Source organism: Schistocerca americana, chromosome 1, assembly GCF_021461395.2.
Source record: "Schistocerca americana isolate TAMUIC-IGC-003095 chromosome 1, iqSchAmer2.1, whole genome shotgun sequence".
Classification (NCBI taxonomy): domain Eukaryota; kingdom Metazoa; phylum Arthropoda; class Insecta; order Orthoptera; family Acrididae; genus Schistocerca; species Schistocerca americana.
In genome coordinates, this window is record NC_060119.1 from 694,854,759 (window position 1) to 694,874,166 (window position 19,408).

The 19,408-nt window shown below is 40.0% G+C and overlaps 1 protein-coding gene across 2 annotated transcripts in view; it reads right to left on the bottom strand.

Annotated features, from left to right (window-relative positions):
• LOC124609337 (acylamino-acid-releasing enzyme-like) overlaps nt 1–19,408 on the bottom strand; it is a 134,901-nt gene that overhangs the window by 90,898 nt on the left and 24,595 nt on the right. For both annotated transcript variants that reach the window (XM_047140065.1, XM_047140066.1), the window contains exon 7: nt 11,866–12,008. In XM_047140065.1, the coding sequence (XP_046996021.1) occupies nt 11,866–12,008 (143 nt within the window). The remainder of the gene's footprint in view (nt 1–11,865; nt 12,009–19,408) is intronic.

The window sequence follows — 19,408 nt, forward strand, 5'->3', positions numbered from 1 at the left end:
TGTTGCTTCCTCAACTCTTGCTTAATTTTATCAAACTCTTCCTGACAACTTTTATCCCAAACCCAAACAGTGTTTGTCTTAAGTAACTGACTTAAACATGGTGCATTCAGACTCTGATCACTTATATGTTTTCGGTAATAACCGCATAACCCAAAGAACGACTTTAATTGTTTTTTAGTCTTAGGAATAGGAATTTCTGAAATTGCTTTAATTTTTTATGGATCTGCCAAAATTCCCTTGTCTGTGACAACATGACCCAAAAATTTTAATTCAGAAACTGCAAATTTACATTTCTCTAATTTCAATGTCATCCCCCCTTTTTTAAGTTTTTTCACAAACTGACTTCAAAATCGAAAAATGTTCCTCCCAATTTTTCCCTGTAACCAAAATGTCATCTACATAAATTATCAATTTAGACGCAAGTTCTTGCCCCAGTACATGATCCAAAGCTCTTATAAATTCGGAAACAGAAGAATTTAGCCCAAATGGCACAACACAATATTGGTAACTCTTACCATTGTACAAGAAAGCAGTATATTTTCTAGAATTAACCGAAAGTGGTACCTGATGAAAACCCGAGGTTAGATCCAAACTTGACATATATTTTATATCTGTAAATTTATAGAGTAACTCATCAATATTTTCGGGATGGTCTGTCTGTCTGAACAAAATTTTGTTTAAGTGCCTAGAGTCCAAAACCAATCTTACTCCACCATCTTTTTTCGAAACAACTACTAAAGGATTATTATATGCACTGATACTCCTTTCTATTATATTACATCCTTCCATCTTTTTCAGCTCTTTCTCAACAGCAGGTCGAAAAAATGGTTCATGAGGTTTTACATGAAGCTCACACTGTTAACCCTTTACCCTACCAGGTATGTCACTGAAAACATCATTGTATTCCCACAGCAGATTTTCTATCTGTTGTTTTTGCTCCCCAGATAAATTTTGTGTTTCTGAAATTTTCAAATTTACTAAATTCCCAAATTCAACTTCATCAGTATCAAATCTATGAATTTCAATGTTCTCCAATCTATTTTCTTTTAGTAAATTGATACTGTCAAAATTTCCATTATTCTGATCACCAAGTGTGTTCACAAATTTTGTCTGAATGTATTCCCTTTCACTAGTTTCTATCAAAAGTTTTCTTCCAACCCAATCAAATGCTGTATTTACTTTTACTATCCAATTCATACCAAAAAAAAAAAAAAAAATCCTCATTAAATTGCTGAATTACAAAACATCCATGTGTGAACAACTTGCCTTCAATTAAAAATGTCACTAAAGCCTGGCTTTTTACCAATTTACTGCTCTTCCCAGTAGCACCTTTTATCTTTAGCCCAACAACTGGCATTTCAACATAATCTTTCCCCACTTTCAATTTCTTGCTTAACCTTTCAGATATTCCCGAGATCTCACTTCCTGTACCAATTAAACATTTACCAATCCATGACCCAATTTGAACTTTTATATAAGGACCGCAAAATTGATCACTTTTCTCAGAATCTTTATCCTCATCTAATAAATCACTTTCAATTTCCCCAAACCTATACTTATCAGAATCATATGGTATACCATTATATGTATTATTTGTCACAGTTATAAAATTAGCAAAAGATACCAAATTGTCATCAGTACTCTCTATTATCTCAAATAGCCAAGAATTTTCATCCAAATCACATTGTATACTATTGAAGTACTTATCCTTCAGCTTTTCAAAAATAAAATATCTTATCTTTTTCCACCACTCAGGACATACAGTTTCACATACATTAATAAGCATCTTTCTAAAGTTCTTGTCAAAGAAATAGTTTCACTGCTCAGCTATAGATTCATAAGAAATGTGTGTGTGTGTCATTAGTATCTGTAAAAGTTTCACTTAGGCTAGAAGTTATACATGTGTCATCATTATTTGTGTAGTCAGATTCTTTACCAACAACATCAAAATTCACAATTTCACATACACCCTGCTTGCAAGCCTTATTCATCCTGGTAACATCCCTGGGAATTTCTATAATATTCTCACTATTTAATCCATTTTCAACCGTGTGTATACCCAACACCCTATTTAAGCTAATGAAACACCTTTCCTCAACATCATCATCAATACCATTACCATCATTATCAACTTTATCAACAACATTATCATCATTATACATATTCAGGTCATACACAATCAAATTATCCCCTAAAATATTATTTCCCCTTTCTAAGGTTACCAGATCCCTTTCACCAATATTTTCATTCTCACAGCATGCATTCTCACTTTCATTCACACACGTCTCTGAACTACTACAAATTACATCATCTGACAAAGTGTTGTTCTTTTCTGCCCAAGTGTAAAACTCTGTTAAATTAAATGAATCACAATTACTTTTATCTACTGTATGTTCTTGTGTACTGAAAATTTTATCTTTATCAATATCATTATTATTTTCCTCTTGAAATTTTTTCAATAAGTAAACTAATAACCTCATGTGATAGCTTAGGTTTGGAACTGTCATGTTTGGGTTTATGATAGTCACATCCATTGGTCCTTTCATCATGCTCACCTTCTGCCTCAACCTTGCGGACCTTCAAGGGGGCGTCTACTCGTTTTTTATTTCCTGAATTACAACTGGTTCCTGTTTGAAATGCTGATTGTGGTTCTGCCAATGTCTCTGATCAACACTTCTGTTCCCATTCCTTTGCCAAACATTACCTGATTGTTGGTAGTTTCTATTGTACTGATCTCTAGCAAAATTTCTGTGATTTTGATCCCTAAAGTGTTCTCTATTTTGTTGATTATTTCCGTGAAAATCTTGTTCTTGTTTTGGATGAAAATTATGGTCCTTCTTTTGAAAATTGTTATATCCCCCTGAATTTTGACTGACACCATGATAATGGTTTTGTTCCCTTTTTTGAAAGTTATCATTTCCCCAATTTTGACAATTACCTTTCTGAGTAAACCCACTTTGTGTTCTTGTTGTTACCCCAACTTTTCAATATAATTGAGAAACTGCTCAACATCACTATCAGGACAATGAACTAAACTCAACTGCATTGCTGATGCCAATCTTCTCTTTAAGGTATCAATTTTGATCAAGTCATCCAAAGGTTTTGTTAAATGAATAAGTTTTTGAAGTTCACTTTTGCAAAATTGTTTCATGCTCCCATCTGATTCTCTATAGTTTCTCCCATTCAAAAATTCACTTTTGATTCTAGTTTGTTTAAGATCATCCCAAAAGTTTTCCAGAAATTTTGATTCAAATTCTGAAAAGGTCATCCCCACAGTTACAATCTGGTATGCCCAAGTCAAAGCTTCCCCTTCCAAGAATTTTTTCACAAATTTAATTTTCATATCATCTGGTGAGTGAGGTAAAAAAAAATCCTTACAATACTGTATAAAATCAACGGGATGTAAGGCTCCATCTACCGAAATGTGCTTCACTGGAATATTAGATACAAGATTGCATGTGTTGACATTGTGATTTTTGCTTTGAAATTCAATGTCAAAACTTTCAAGTTTTTCGCTAAGTTCTTTGACAGATTTTTTGTTTTCTAAATCATTGCAATCTACTTTTTTTTTCAAGAGTAACCAAACGATTGTCAGTTTCTTGTTCTACATTTTTTACTAAAACTTTTGTGTTCTCATCCAAATTTTTAATTTCCCCTTTTATTTCATTAAAATCAATTAAATTTCTTTCCCTATCCGCCAGTAACTCCTTTTTTACTGTATTAATTTCATCGCTCAATTTAGCATCAATTTCATTTACTTTTCTACATCTACATCTACATTGATACTCCGCAAGCCACCCAACGGTGTGTGGCGGAGGGCACTTTACGTGCCACTGTCATTACCTCCCTTTCCTGTTCCAGTCGCGTATGGTTCGCGGGAAGAACGACTGTCTGAAAGCCTCCGTGCGCGCTCTAATCTCTCTAATTTTACATTCGTGATCTCCTCGGGAAGTATAAGTAGGGGGAAGCAATATATTCGATACCTCATCCAGAAACGCACCCTCTCGAAACCTGGCGAGCAAGCTACACCGCGATGCAGAGCGCCTCTCTTGCAGAGTCTGCCACTTGAGTTTATCAAACATCTCCGTAACGCTATCACGGTTACCAAATAACCCAGTGACGAAACGCGCCGCTCTTCTTTGGATCTTCTCTATCTCCTCCGTCAACCCGACCTGGTACGGATCCCACACTGATGAGCAATACTCAAGTATAGGTCGAACGAGTGTTTTGTAAGCCACCTCCTTTGTTGATGGACTACATTTTCTAAGCACTCTCCCAATGAATCTCAACCTGGTACCCGCCTTACCAACAATTAGTTTTATATGATCATTCCACTTCAAATCGTTCCGTACGCATACTCCCAGATATTTTACAGAAGTAACTGCTACCAGTGTTTGTTCCGCTATCATATAATCATACAATAAAGGATCCTTCTTTCTATGTATTCGCAATACATTACATTTGTCTATGTTAAGGGTCAGTTGCCACTCCCTGCACCAAGTGCCTATCCGCTGCAGATCTTCCTGTATTTCGCTACAATTTTCTAATGCAGCAACTTCTCTGTACACTACAGCATCATCCGCGAAAAGCCGCATGGAACTTCCGACACTATCTACTAAGTCATTTATATATATTGTGAAAAGCAATGGTCCCATAACACTCCCCTGTGGCACGCCAGAGGTTACTTTAACGTCTGTAGACGTCTCTCCATTGATAACAACATGCTGTGTTCTGTTTGCCAAAAACTCCTCAATCCAGCCACACATCTGGTCTGATATTCCGTAGGCTCTTACTTTGCTTATCAGGCGACAGTGCGGAACTGTATCGAACGCCTTCCGGAAGTCAATAAAAATAGCATCTACCTGGGAGCCTGTATCTAATATTTTCTGGGTCTCATGAACAAATAAGGCGAGTTGGGTCTCACACGATCGCTGTTTCCGGAATCCATGTTGATTCCTACATAGTAGATTCTGGGTTTCCAGAAATGACATGATACGCGAGCAAAAAACATGTTCTAAAATTCTACAAGAGATCGACGTAAGAGATATGGGTCTATAGTTTTGCGCATCTGCTCGACGACCCTTCTTGAAGACTGGGACTATCTGTGCTCTTTTCCAATCATTTGGAACCCTCCGTTCCTCTAGAGACTTGCGGTACATGGCTGTTAGAAGGGGGGCAAGTTCTTTCGCGTACTCTGTGTAGAATCGAACTGGTATCCCGTCAGGTCCAGTGGACTTTCCTCTATTGAGTGATTCCAGTTGCTTTTCTATTCCTTGGACACTTATTTCGATGTCAGCCATTTTTTCGTTTGTGCGAGGATTTAGAGAAGGAACTGCAGTGCGGTCTTCCTCTGTGAAACAGCTTTGGAAAAAGGTGTTTAGTATTTCAGCTTTACGCGTGTCATCCTCTGTTTCAATGCCATCATCATCCCGTAGTGTCTGGATATGCTGTTTCGAGCCACTTACTGATTTAACGTAAGACCAGAACTTCCTAGGATTTTCTGTCAAGTCGGTACATAGAATTTTACTTTCGAATTCAATGAACGCTTCACGCATAGCCCTCCTGACGCTAACTTTGACATCGTTTAGCTTCTGTTTGTCTGAGAGGTTTTGGCTGCGTTTAAACTTGGAGTGGAGCTCTCTTTGCTTTCGCAGTAGTTTCCTAACTTTGTTGTTGTACCACGGTGGGTTTTTCCCGTCCCTCACAGTTTTACTCGGCACGTACCTGTCTAAAACGCATTTTACGATTGCCTTGAACTTTTTCCATAAACACTCAACATTGTCAGTGTCGGAACAGAAATTTTCGTTTTGATCTGTTAGGTAGTCTGAAATCTGCCTTCTATTACTCTTGCTAAACAGATAAACCTTCCTCCCTTTTTTTTATATTCCTATTAACTTCCATATTCAGGGATGCTGCAACGGCCTTATGATCACTGATTCCCTGTTCTGTACATACAGATTCGAAAAGTTCGGGTCTGTTTGTTATCAGTAGGTCCAATATGTTATCTCCACGAGTCGGTTCTCTGTTTAATTGCTCGAGGTAATTTTCGGATAGTGCACTCAGTATAATGTCACTCGATGCTCTGTCCCTACCACCCGTCCTAAACATCTGAGTGTCCCAGTCTATATCTGGTAAATTGAAATCTCCACCTAAGACTATAACATGCTGAGAAAATTTATGTGAAATGTATTCCAAATTTTCTCTCAGTTGTTCTGCCACTAATGCTGCTGAGTCGGGAGGTCGGTAAAAGGAGCCAATTATTAACCTAGTTCGGTTGTTGAGTGTAACCTCCACCCATAATAATTCACAGGAACTATCCACTTCTACTTCACTACAGGATAAACTACTACTAACAGCGACGAACACTCCACCACCGGTTGCATGCAGTCTATCCTTTCTAAACACCGTCTGTACCTTTGTAAAAATTTCGGCAGAATTTATCTCTGGCTTCAGCCAGCTTTCTGTACCTATAACGATTTCAGCTTCGGTGCTTTCTATCAGCGCTTGAAGTTCCGGTACTTTACCAATGCAGCTTCGACAGTTCACAATTACAACACCGATTGCTGCTTGGTCCCCGCATGTCCTGACTTTGCCCCGCACCCGTTGAGGCTGTTGCCCTTTCTGTACTTGCCCAAGGCCATCTAACCTAAAAAACCGCCCAGCCCACGCCACACAACCCCTGCTACCCGTGTAGCCGCTTGTTGCGTGTAGTGGACTCCTGACCTATCCAGCGGAACCCGAAACCCCACCACCCTATGGCGCAAGTCAAGGAATCTGCAGCCCACACGGTCGCAGAACCGTCTCAGCCTCTGATTCAGACCCTCCACTCGGCTCTGTACCAAAGGTCCGCAGTCAGTCCTGTCGACGATGCTGCAGATGGTGAGCTCTGCTTTCATCCCGCTAGCGAGACTGGCAGTCTTCACCAAATCAGATAGCCGCCGGAAGCCAGAGAGGATTTCCTCCGATCCATAGCGACACACATCATTGGTGCCGACATGAGCGACCACCTGCAGATGGGTGCACCCTGTACCCTTCATGGCATCCGGAAGGACCCTTTCCACATCTGGAATGACTCCCCCCGGTATGCACACGGAGTGCACATTGGTTTTCTTCCCCTCTCTTGCTGCCATTTCCCTAAGGGGCCCCATTTCAATTTTTTCCTCAACACTGCCGACTCTGTTCGAAAGATCATCCACTTGGGTATTGACTGCTTGGACTTGCAACAAAATGTTATCAATTTTTTCATCCCAGTAAATCTTATTGTCGTCAACTGATTGTTTAATTTCTTTCGTGAAATTTACAAGAAAACTTTTTAAATCAATCTGATTGGTTCTTTTTGTTTCATTTGACCTGTCCTGATTTTCGAAGTCTATTAAATTACTACTTTCTACTTTAGGCACAATACTCTCGAAAATCTCATAAGTCATTGTGAAGAAAAAAAAATTTATACACAACAATACAAAACAAGATAAAAAGATTGTTTTAACAAAATACGAGGGTTTCGTGACTTATATGGAACACTCTTCTACTGTTGCAAATCCACGTTTTCCATCCATGTGATTGTTGACCAAAATTCTTGAAATTTTTTCTTCTATCGAAAATTATATTTTTTGCGGAAACATTTCTTCTCCAAAACTTTTACTTCCCGATGAACACAAATACTGTAACACACATTCTGAAAAAACTGGTATTAACACACAAAAATTTTCTTCCTCGTAGCACTGTTGAAGATCTCGTGAACACAATATCCCGGCTACAGTCCCCAGTTGAAATATGGTATCCCGGCTGAGCCCCCAGTTGAAATATGCTCACTATTTTTTATTTACTTAAATTTGGCATATTTCGTGACAGTACCTTTTCTGTAAAATGTTTACAAGGCAATATTTGTCTTGGCTTCAGTTGTCTAGTGGAAGTGTGATTCCACAATGCAGTTTTGTCGGCTGCAGAAATGACCTGGTTCAATGCGTTTGCCTCATTTTTGGTGCTTCAAATACCATTTCTTCAAATGTGGTTTCTTCTTGAAGTTTTTTTATATAAAGTAGTAAAATAATTCAGTTTTTCCTGTTCACTAATAAATATTTATAACTGCGACCTGCACATTGTTTTACCGTCAACACACACCAAGAGTTCACTGCCGACTGACTACAGTCAAAGACGACTCCAGCGTCAAAGACGATTTTACACAACACACAAGCTTCCACTTGTAACCAGTCTCTTTGATATTCTTCGTCACATTTACTAATAGTAATCAATATGCTTTCACTCTCAAAAATATAAGTAAATTAGCATATAATAAGGCAAATTACAATAAAAAAAAATTCTGACAAAAATATAAGAAAAAATTTACCATTTGGTATCGACAAATCCGGTAGAAAATAACATATCTCCCAGATCCATTACAAGCATTATAAATTTTTTGGGGAGAATACTTTTTCAAACTCAGCCAAGTATTCCTTCGATGCATCACAGTCAGAAAAAGCTTCTCTCCAGTAATTGTTAGCTAACTGATTCCATGACATTTTTTTGAATCTGTCCAACCAACCTGTACTTGCACTAAAAGGCCCATCACCATTCATTAACTTGTCCAGGTAAACAGCCTCATTCATTAACTTGTTCAGGTAAACAGCCTTCTCCTGAACCAGTGCTCCACTCAAAGGAGTTCCCCTTTCCATTACCTACGTAAACCAAAGGAAAAGAGCTTCGTCCACTTTATCGTACTGGGATTGTTTGAAAGTCTGCCGAATTTCGAGGGTTTTTCCCGAAGAAGCACAGGACTGTTTAAGCTTCGCTCGGTTCTTCTTCGGTTCTTCTTCCAATCACAAACGGTTGTTTAACCAACACCCAGTTCCGTTGCCAGTTTAGATACATTCTCACCATTGTCTATCTGTTTCAAAGTATTCAGTTTTTCTTAGAGTGTTAACGTTGTATGTTTCTGTTTACTCATGACGAAAATACGTACACCACTACATCTGAACGAATACAATACAAGTGTTACGCATGCCAGCGATCGATAACTAACATAACCAAGCACTTTGTGAGCCAACTGGCAGTGCACTGTCCTCAGACACTACAAAGGTCTCAACAATGCACAACAACAAGGGCAGGGAATGAGAGTAACCCATTGTTCCCACACTATTCCCATTTGTTACCATGGTGTACCGAATCAACTGCTTGGTATACTTCATTCTAGAAACTTGTCACCATAATTCCAGCTTATCCAACCAAATTGGTAATCCGAACAAGGTCTGGTCCCAATTAGTTCGGATTAATGGGACTCTACTGTACTGTTGAAATTTCATTTAAATGACCTGGTGAATAATATCAGAAGCCAAAGCTTTACCAAGTGATGCTCCTCTGTGCAGGAAGTCATTAAACAGAAAACTGTAATGAAATGCAGGAAGACTTGTACAGCATCATCTCTTTATGTAGATATTGGCAGCTGATCTTCAGTTTAAATAAATATAATGTATTGAGCACAAATAAATAGGCAGAAGCACTCCTTATTCTCTTATTACACAAATGAATATCAATCATAACCATTAAATATATATGATTGAATGTCATACAGCAAAGTTAAGGAAACTGACCACATGAAACTGTAATTCATACAAAAAGAAATTTTTCAGTACTGCTCAGCAGTTAAGACCTTTATGAGGTAGGTTTAATAAAGAAGATAAAAAAACAGGCTGTTTATTTCTTTTAAGATACAATTAATATGTGCAAAAATGCCACATAGATGCCCAGTGGTAGATGCTGCACAAGTGAAGTATTGTACATCACAAACTGACTTACTATTTAAATTGAGGTGGTGTATTTTTCAATAACAGTTTACAACAACATATAATTACTTTCCAAACACACCTTGTGAAATGATCACCATTGAAAACATCTGAGGAATTTGAGCTTGTACAGGAGCTTACAATCTTTCTTCCTGCACACCATTCAGGAATGGAACAGGGGAATAAAGAAGGGACGGTCCTAGTAATCCAGACCCTCCACCAGAGAAGCATAAGGTATCTTGTGACATATAGCTGTAGATGTATTATAATGAATTACGAGGGTGGTTTGAAAAGTTCTCGGAATCACCACGAGAGGTCAGCGCTGGTGCAACAAGTTGTTCACGTGATATTCATTGGACTGTTGCCTGTAAAAATGTGCCACGTCAGTGCTCTTGGAAGAGAGCTGTGGCGGTGATGTGGCTCTGTTGTTATTCCCACATAGAGATTTGTGAAGATGGGGGGGGGGAATTGAGATTCAAGCAGTGACTAGGAACTTGGTACAGTAAGGTATGAAAGCAAAGGACATTCATGCCAATTTCCAGAATACACTGGGGCACTCTGCTCCTTCGTATTCAGCTGTTGCCAAGTGGACAAATGAATTTAAATTTGGTCGGGAGAGCTTCGACAATGACACGCGCAATGGTCGGCCAAGATGTGTCGCTACTTCAGAAATCATTGCAAAATTGCACAAAATGGTCATGAAGGATTGCCGATTGCAAGTGCGTGAAATTGCTCACGCATGCCAGATGTCATCCGAAAGGGTATATCACATTTTAACTGAAGAATTATAAATGAAAAAATTATCTGCAAGATGGGTGCTGCGACTCTTGACACTGGATCAGAAATACACGAAAATGAACATATCGGAACAATGTTTGGCTCGTTTTAGGAGAAACAAACAAAATTTTTTTGCACTTGTTTGTGACCATAGATGAAACTTGGGTGCACTTCTATACCCCAGAGACAAAACAACAGTCAAAGTAGTGGAAACATGGTGATTCTCTGCCACCAAAGAAAGCAAAGACAATTCCTTTGGCAGAAAAGGTTATTGCATCTGTGCTCTGGGATGCAAAGGGGATTCTGTTTGCAGATTATTTCCCCACTAGGCAAAAATTACTCGAGAAAACTGTGCTATGACTGGACAAATTGCAACAATAGATACGCGAAAAAAGGCCAGGTTTAACAAGAAAGAAAGTCATCTTCCATCAAGACAATGCGCACTTGCACATATGCCGTCGTCATGGCAAAATTACATGAACTAAGGTATGAATTGTTGCCACACCTGCCTTATTCACCTGATATGGCTCCGTCAGACTTCCAACTCTTCCCAAAACTGAAAATTTTTCTTGGTGGATGAAGACTCACTTCAAACAAAGAATTGATAGCCAGAGTTGACAACTATTTTGCAGGCCTGGAGGAAACTCATTTTCAATATGGGATCAAGGCACTGGAACATCGTTGGACCAAGTGCATTAATCTACAAGGAAACTACATTGAAAAATAAAAAAAGTTCAGTGATGAAAGTACTTTTTTTTCTATTCCGTTCCGAGAACTTTGCGAACCACCCTCGTAACAAAAAAATATATGTGCTTACAAACACAGAAAATGAGGTTTGTAATAGCAAATATCAAAAATTTCCCGATGAAACTGAACTGTTCACAAACTTGTAATGCCGATTATGTGTAACACTCACTGAGGACTCGATCAAACTTGTTTTGTGACGTACACTGCATGTCACATTGTTGTTGTTGTTGTGGTCTTCAGTCCTGAGATTGGTTTGATGCAGCTCTCCATGCTACTCTATCCTGTGCAAGCTTCTTCATCTCCCAGTACTTACTGCAACCTACATCCTTCTGAATCTGCTTAATGTATTCATCTCTTGGTCTCCCTCTGCGATTTTTACCCTCCACGCTGCCCTCCAATGCTAAACTTGTGACCCCTTGATGCCTCAGAACATGTCCTATCAACCGGTCCCTTCTTCTTGTCAAGTTGTGCCACAAACTTCTCTTCTCCCCAATTCTGTTCCATATCTCCTCATTAGTTATGCCACATTATATGAGCATAAAACAAACCATCAAAATATTACCTTTTTCGTTTCCCAATCATAGCACACAAGTTTGTGTGCTGCATGATGAGGGCCACCAGCTGTCCGCTGCAGCCATATCAAATTCCTGCCATCTGCACTGAATCTTGGAGAGCGGACTGCCTGACCGTCATCGGACAGTAAACCTTGAAACAATATCAGTGTATCAGTCTATTTTTCCATGCAACATCCAATCAAATGACCTAAATTACTTAGAAGTGATTTAACAAAGCACTAACAGATGCAATGGAAACCACGAATAAATGAACAATTAGAGAAGGACTGTTGCAACTCACCATATAGCGGAGATGCTGACTCACGATAGGCACAACAAAAAGATTCACACAATTAAAGCTTTCGGCCATTAAGGCCTTTGACAGCAAAACACACACACACACACACACACACACACACACACACACACACAACTTGCACACGTCTGCAGTCTCAGATAACTGAAACCACAGAGACTTCAGACATGTGTGCAAGTTGCATTTTTGTGTGTGTGTGTGTGTGTGTGTGTGTGTGTGTGTGTGTTGCTGACAAAGGCCTTAATCGCCAAAAGCTATAATTGTGTGAATCTTTTTGTTGTGCCTATCGCGACTCAAACATCTCCGCTATATGATGAGTAGCAACTTTCCTTCTCTAATATTGTTACATTCCATCCTGGATTTTCTATTGTTTGAGAAAAAATGAACACCTATTCATAGATTAAAACAAGTTTGTGATCGATGTTTCAGCAAGTGGCAGGAGCCTGCTGCCAGCCAATTTCAGTTCTATCTTGAGCAACAGATGCTTGCTGTATTACCTGCTTTGTAGGTACTTGCAGGGACTTGTAATGTGTGAATAGTTTGCACAATGGCATCACTGCCAGCCATCACCACACTCCCTCCCCCCCCCCCCCCCCTCTCCTCCCCCCAAATTCCAATCCATCAACCACAGAGTTATTTTACTTATACGAAATTCATAACAAAAAATTTAAAAAGCTAATAAAAAGTAGATGTAATAAGTCCAATTTTTGAAAATCAGTTACAGAATACTGTAACTAAGTAATAGGCAATTTAAAACTGTGTATTGCAGGGAACGAGAAGTTATTTCAGAGACATGCTCAGCAAATGAGATAAAGAGTGGATGGAAGGATCTGAAGATATCAGATGACTCACAGTAGAAAATATAATTTTAGAGTACTAATAATTTGCTTCATTACCTACAGGTTGCAAATGGAAACAAACTACAAAACAATCAAAAAATGTAGAAAAAGATTTTGGTAAAACTGGGAACCAAATAGAAACAAACAGGTTAGGAACACAGATACTAAGAGAAAAAGAGAGAATGTGGAATGGAATGGAAATAGAAGAAAGAAGGCTAAGAAGCCCTTCTTCCTTCCTTTATCTCTCAGTCAGTGCGCAAGTTACTAAAAGAGTTATGGACATTACAACAATGAGGAAGCATTCTCAGACAAACAGTAAGAAAAAGCCTCAATTTCAAGATAAAAGAAGGCAGATGAACAGAACAAACTGGAACCTTCAATTAAGACATGCATGTCGAAGCAACTAGATGACCAAATTACTGACCAGAAGAGGGCACAAGCAGCGGCAGAAGACAACCAAGACAGTTTCTCAACTGAATGACCATTTAGTTATTCTTTCTATGGGATTTACGTCTGCAGCTCGTGGTCTAGTGGCTAGCATTGCTGCCTCTGGATCACGGGTTCCTGGGTTCGATTCCTGGCCAGTTTCGGGATTTTCTCTGCCCAGGGACAGGGTGTCTGTGTTGTCCTCGTCATTTCATCATAACTCATGAACATGACGAGATTGGACTGTGTACAGATTGGGATTTTGTACGAGCTCTGATAACTATACAGTTGAGTGCCCCACAAACCAAAGATCATCATCTGGGATTTACTGTTCCATAAGACAGTTTTTCCACTTCTCATTAACACAGAAATACTGTCAGTCAGCTGAATTATTACTGAATCCAAGATAATACAACAACGTCTTCTCATTACGTCTTGTAAGCCGCCTGTCTCAGAGTTCTGGGTAACTTTTCAGAACTGTACCCTCTTCCATAAATCTCTCCAGTTCTTTTCCTTCACCCTCGTCCTTCCCCTTCAACTCTTCTGCCAAAAGGAGCCACTGGCTCAGCAAGCTTGTAAAAGTTAAACCCTTTTGTGTGTGTATTCCCCTGCCGCCACTTGGTGAGTGTATTTTTTCTCTATTCATTTAAATCATATGAACCCAAGCTCTGCAAATGCTTGCCAGTATATCTGGCCTTTCCTTTAAATCCCAGTTACAAGTCTCTGTGACAAACAAGTAGTACACAGACTTGGTACAAGTACCTGCAAGATCTCAGTTTCTACATGTTGTGTACTCAGTCACATGCCGCACACAGCTACAACCACAGAGTGTACCACTAGTAAGGCAGCCTCCAGGAATGACATCACAAGTTAACGATCAGTCCCTATATGGATAGCGCACTTAACAGGAAATTTATTTGGCTTTTACCACAAGACATTAAAATGGTCTGCTACATGTGCTGAAAGTTATGTATGACACCACAGAGAGCACTGAAACCAAAAATATTTCCTGCATCTGCTACATACAGCGCAGATCACAATCCATCCACCGATTGCAGAAAGAAGGGCGACACCGATCCATCCACCAATAATGGATAAAGGTAGTGGCACACCTTCACTCAGCCAGTCACTGCTCAAATGTCACAGTCGCCAACCAATTATCGACCACAGCCAATTGTCACAAGTTACTGCAGTTGTAGCCCAGCATCTATCAATGGGTGATCATCAGACAGTTAACACCAAGTGTCACAAGTGTTTATTACTATCAGAATCTAAAACTATAAACTGTCTAGCTGCAGCTCAGATTGGGCTATTAGATTAGTTACTCATCACTGAGGTCAGTGTCTGTATCTTTTACTCCACTGGCACTCCTGTTCATCATCAAACTAATACGAGTATTTATCTTGCACATTATTTTAATTTATGATTATAATTTGTTACTCATGATGTTGGCAATGCTGTTGGTGTTTTAGTTACAACAGCCCTATGATGAGATTAGTTGCAAGTGTGCAAGCATGCCAAGCCACTTCAACAACCACTTTTCTGTGGCAGAGAGTTTGCTTCCTGATACCGTTTAAGTTGGGCGAATACAACATAAAACTATACAAGCATTTCTTTAACAGGACTGGTTGATATTTTAAGGGCAGTTGGTTTTAATTATACTTTCTTAAATAGTAAGTACCACAACCAGTTGCAAGGTTTAAGATTAATTCTTATGATATTCCAATGTTCACATTCTCTCCTTAATCCTTCTACTTTCGTGAATACAGTGATCATGATAGCTTGAAGATAATAAAATTTCCAAGCTCATTCATTAGTACAGCCATCACCAGTAGAAGACTCAGATCTTAAATATGCCTGCGAATCAGGGTGAGAAGTGAACACATTCAGTTTTAAGCCGCAGAATTTGAAGTAGCTTCTGCTTACTGTTCATGCTCACATTCTAAAGTTAAGTGACAAATATCTTTAAGAATATCCCAATGAGGAAAAAGTAAAATAAATATTGCAAGCAGGGTTTACAGGATTCCTGGGCCTTAGTATCTTCAATGTTTCTTGTTACCTTCAGTTTGTTAAACCGTTTGCATTAATGATAACCGCACACACTTAAAGCCGAATGATTTGCTGGGAGCGGTGTGACTGCATCTGAAGCTGTTCACATTTCCAAAATATTGCTTGCTATTTACATTTTCAGATAGCATGACAAAAGCTTCGTCACTTTAAGCAGTGTAATGGGCTTGTTAGTAGGGCCTGACTTCATACTCAGTAAAGATAATCTTCAATTGTCAGGCAGCACAGCAAACCTGAAAGCAACTATTAAAACAGTTTCATTTTGCAGTTAATGAACATCAATCTTCTTCTTATTTTCTGGACACTGAGATCAGAAGTTAACATCTTGCATTTAGCAAGAGCAGTGGGAACAGAGATTAAAACACTAAAATACTGTTAATAAATTAATCTCTAGTAACATGGGCCACAGTTTACTCACAAAAAGTTTAGAAGAAACCACAAGAGTCGGAAACAGACTGGAAGCAAAGATAGACAAGAGTATTATATTACATCAATCTACATCTACATCTACATCCATACTCTGCAAGCCACCTGACGGTGTGTGGTGGAGGGTACCCTGAGTACCTCTATCGGTTCTCCATTCTATTCCAGTCTCGTATTGTTGATGGAAAGAAGGATTGTCGGTATGCTTCTGTGTGGGCTCTAATCTCTCTGATTTTATCCTCATGGTCTCTTCGCGAGATAGACGTAGGAGGGAGCAATATACTGCGTGACTCTTCGGTGAAGGTATGCTCTCGAAACTTTAACAAAGCCCCTTACTGAGCTACTGAGCGTCTCACCTGCAGAGTCTTCCACTGGAGTTTATCTATCATCTCCGTAACGCTTTCGCGATTACTAAATGATCCTGTAACGAAGCGCACTGCTCTCCGTTGGATCTTCTCTATCTCTTCTATCAACCCTACCTGGTACGGATCCCACACTGCTGAGCAGCATTCAAGCAGTGGGTGAACAAGCGTACTGTAACCTACTTCCTTTGTTTTCGTATCGCATTTCCTTAGGATTCTTCCAATGAATCTCAGTCTGGCATCTGCTTTACCGACGATCAACTTTATATGATCATTCCATTTTAAATCACTCCTAATGCGTACTCCCAGATAATTTATGGAATTAACTGCTTCCAGTTGCTGACCTGCTATTTTGTAGCTAAATGATAAGGGCTCTATCTTTCTATGTATTCGCAGCACATTACACTTGTCTACATTGAGATTCAATTGCCATTCCCTGCACCATGCGTCAATTCGCTGCAGATCCTCCTGCATTTCAGTACAATTTTCCATTGTTACAAACTCTCTATACACCACAGCATCATCCGCAAAAAGCCTCAGTGAACTTCCAATGTCATCCACAAGGTCATTTATGTATATTGTGAATAGCAACAGTCCTACTACACTCCCCTGCGGCACACCTGAAATCACTCTTACTTCGGAAGACTTCTCTCCATTGAGAATGACATGCTGCGTTCTGTTATCTAGAAACTCTTCAATCCAATCACACAATTGGTCTGATAGACCATAGGCTCTTACTTTGTTCATTAAACGACTGTGGGGAACTGTATCGAATGCCTTGCGGAAGTCAAGAAACACGGCATCTACTTGGGAACACGTGTCTATGGCCCTCTGAGTCTCGTGGACAAATAGCATGAGCTGGGTTTCACATGACCGTCTTTTTCGAAACCCATGCTGATTCCTACAGAGTAGATTTCTAGTCTCCAGAAAAGTCATTATACTCAAACATAATATGTGTTCCAAAATTCTACAACTGATTGACGTTACAGATATAGGTCTATAGTTCTGCACATCTGTTCGACGTCCCTTCTTGAAAACGGGGATGACCTGTGCCCTTTTCCAATCCTTTGGAACGCTACGCTCTTCTAGAGACATACGGTACACCGCTGCAAGAAAGGGGGCAAGTTCCTTCGCGTACTCTGTGTAAAACTGAACTAGTATCCCATCAGGTCCAGAGGCCTTTCCTCTTTTGAGCGATTTTAAGTTTTTCTCTATCCCTCTGTCATCTATTTCGATATCTACCATTTTGTCATCTGTACGACAATCTAGAGAAGAAACTACAGTGCAGTCTTCCTCTGTGAAACAGCTTTGGAAAAACACATTTAGTATTTCGGCCTTTAGTCAGTCATCCTCAGTTTCAGTACCATTTTGGTCACAGAGTGTCTGGACATTTTGTTTTTATCCACCTACCGCTTTGACATAAGACCAAAATTTCTTAGGATTTTCTGCCAAGTCAGTACATAGAACTTTACTTTCGAATTCATTGAACGCCTCTCGCATAGCCCTCCTCACACAACATTTCGCTTCGCGTAATTTCTGTTTGTCTGCAAGGCTTTGGCTATGTTTATATTTGCTGTGAAGTTCCCTTTGCTTCCGCAGAAGTTGTCTAACTCGGTTGTTGTACCACGGTGGCTCTTTTCCATCTCTTACGATCTTGCTTGGCACATACTCATCTAACGCATATTGTACGATGGTTTTGAACTTTGTCCACTGATCCTCAACACTATCTGTACTTGAGATAAAACTTGTGTGTTGAGCTGTCAGGTACTCTGTAATCTGCTTTTTGTCACTTTTGCTAAACAGAAAAATCTTCCTACCTTTTTTAATATTTCTATTTACGGCTGAAATCATTGATGCCGTAACCGCTTTATGATCGCTGATTCCCTGTTCTGCGTTAACTGTTTGAAATAGTTCGGGTCTGTTTGTCACCAGAAGGTCTAATATGTTATCGCCATGAGTCGGTTCTCTGTTTAACTGCTCAAGGTAGTTTTCAGATAAAGCACTTAAAAAAATTTCACTGTATTCTTTGTCCCTGCCACCCGTTATGAACGTTTGAGTCTCCCAGTCTATATCCAGCAAATTAAAATCTCCAGCTAGAACTATAACATGGTGGGGAAATCTACTCGAAATATTTTCCAAATTATCCTTCAGGTGCTCAGCCACAACAGCTGCTGAGCCAGGGGGGCCTATAGAGACATCCAATTACCATGTCTGAGCCTGCTTTAACCGTGACCTTCACCCAAATGATTTCACATTTCGGATCTCCGTCAATTTCTTTCGAAACTATTGCACTTCTTATCGCTATAAACACGCCTCCCCCTTCGCTGTCCAGCCTGTCTCTGCGGTATACATTCCAATCTGAGTTTAGGATTTCATTACTGTTTACGTCTGGTTTCAGTCAACTTTCTGTCCCTATATGGGTGTTGTGACCGTTTGTTAATGAGAGCAGTTCTGGGACCTTTCTATAGACGCTCCTGCAGTTTACTATTAGCACATTAATATTGTTATTCCCTGTTGCATTTTGCCTACTCCTACCTTGCCCCGTCTCAGGAGGCGTCTTGTCGGGCCTAGGGAGGGAATTCTCTAACCTAAAAAACCCCCATGTGCACTCCACACGTACTCCGCTACCCTTGTAGCCGCTTCCGGCGTGTAGTGCACGCCTGACCTATTCAGGGAAACCCTACATTTCTCCACCCGATAGCGGAGGTCGAGAAATTTGCACCCCAGATCTCCGCAGAATCGTCTGAGCCTCTAGTTTAAGCCTTCCACTCGGCTCCAAACCAGAGGAGCGCGATCGGTTCTGGGAACAATACTACAAATAGTTAGCTCCGATTCCACCCCGCGAGCGAGGCTTTCCGCCTTCACCAATTCCGCCAACCGCCTGTACGAACTGAGGATGACCTCTGAACCCAGACGGCAGAAGTCACTGGTGCCGAAAATAAGCAACAATTTTCAGTCGGGTGCACCCAGTGCTCTCTATCGCCACCGGCAGGGCCTCCTCCACATCTCGGATGAGACCCCCCGGCAAGCAGACAGAGTGAACACTGGCCTTCTTCCCCGACCTTTCCACTATTTCCCTAAGGGGCTCCATCACCCGCCTAACGTTGGAGCTCCCAAT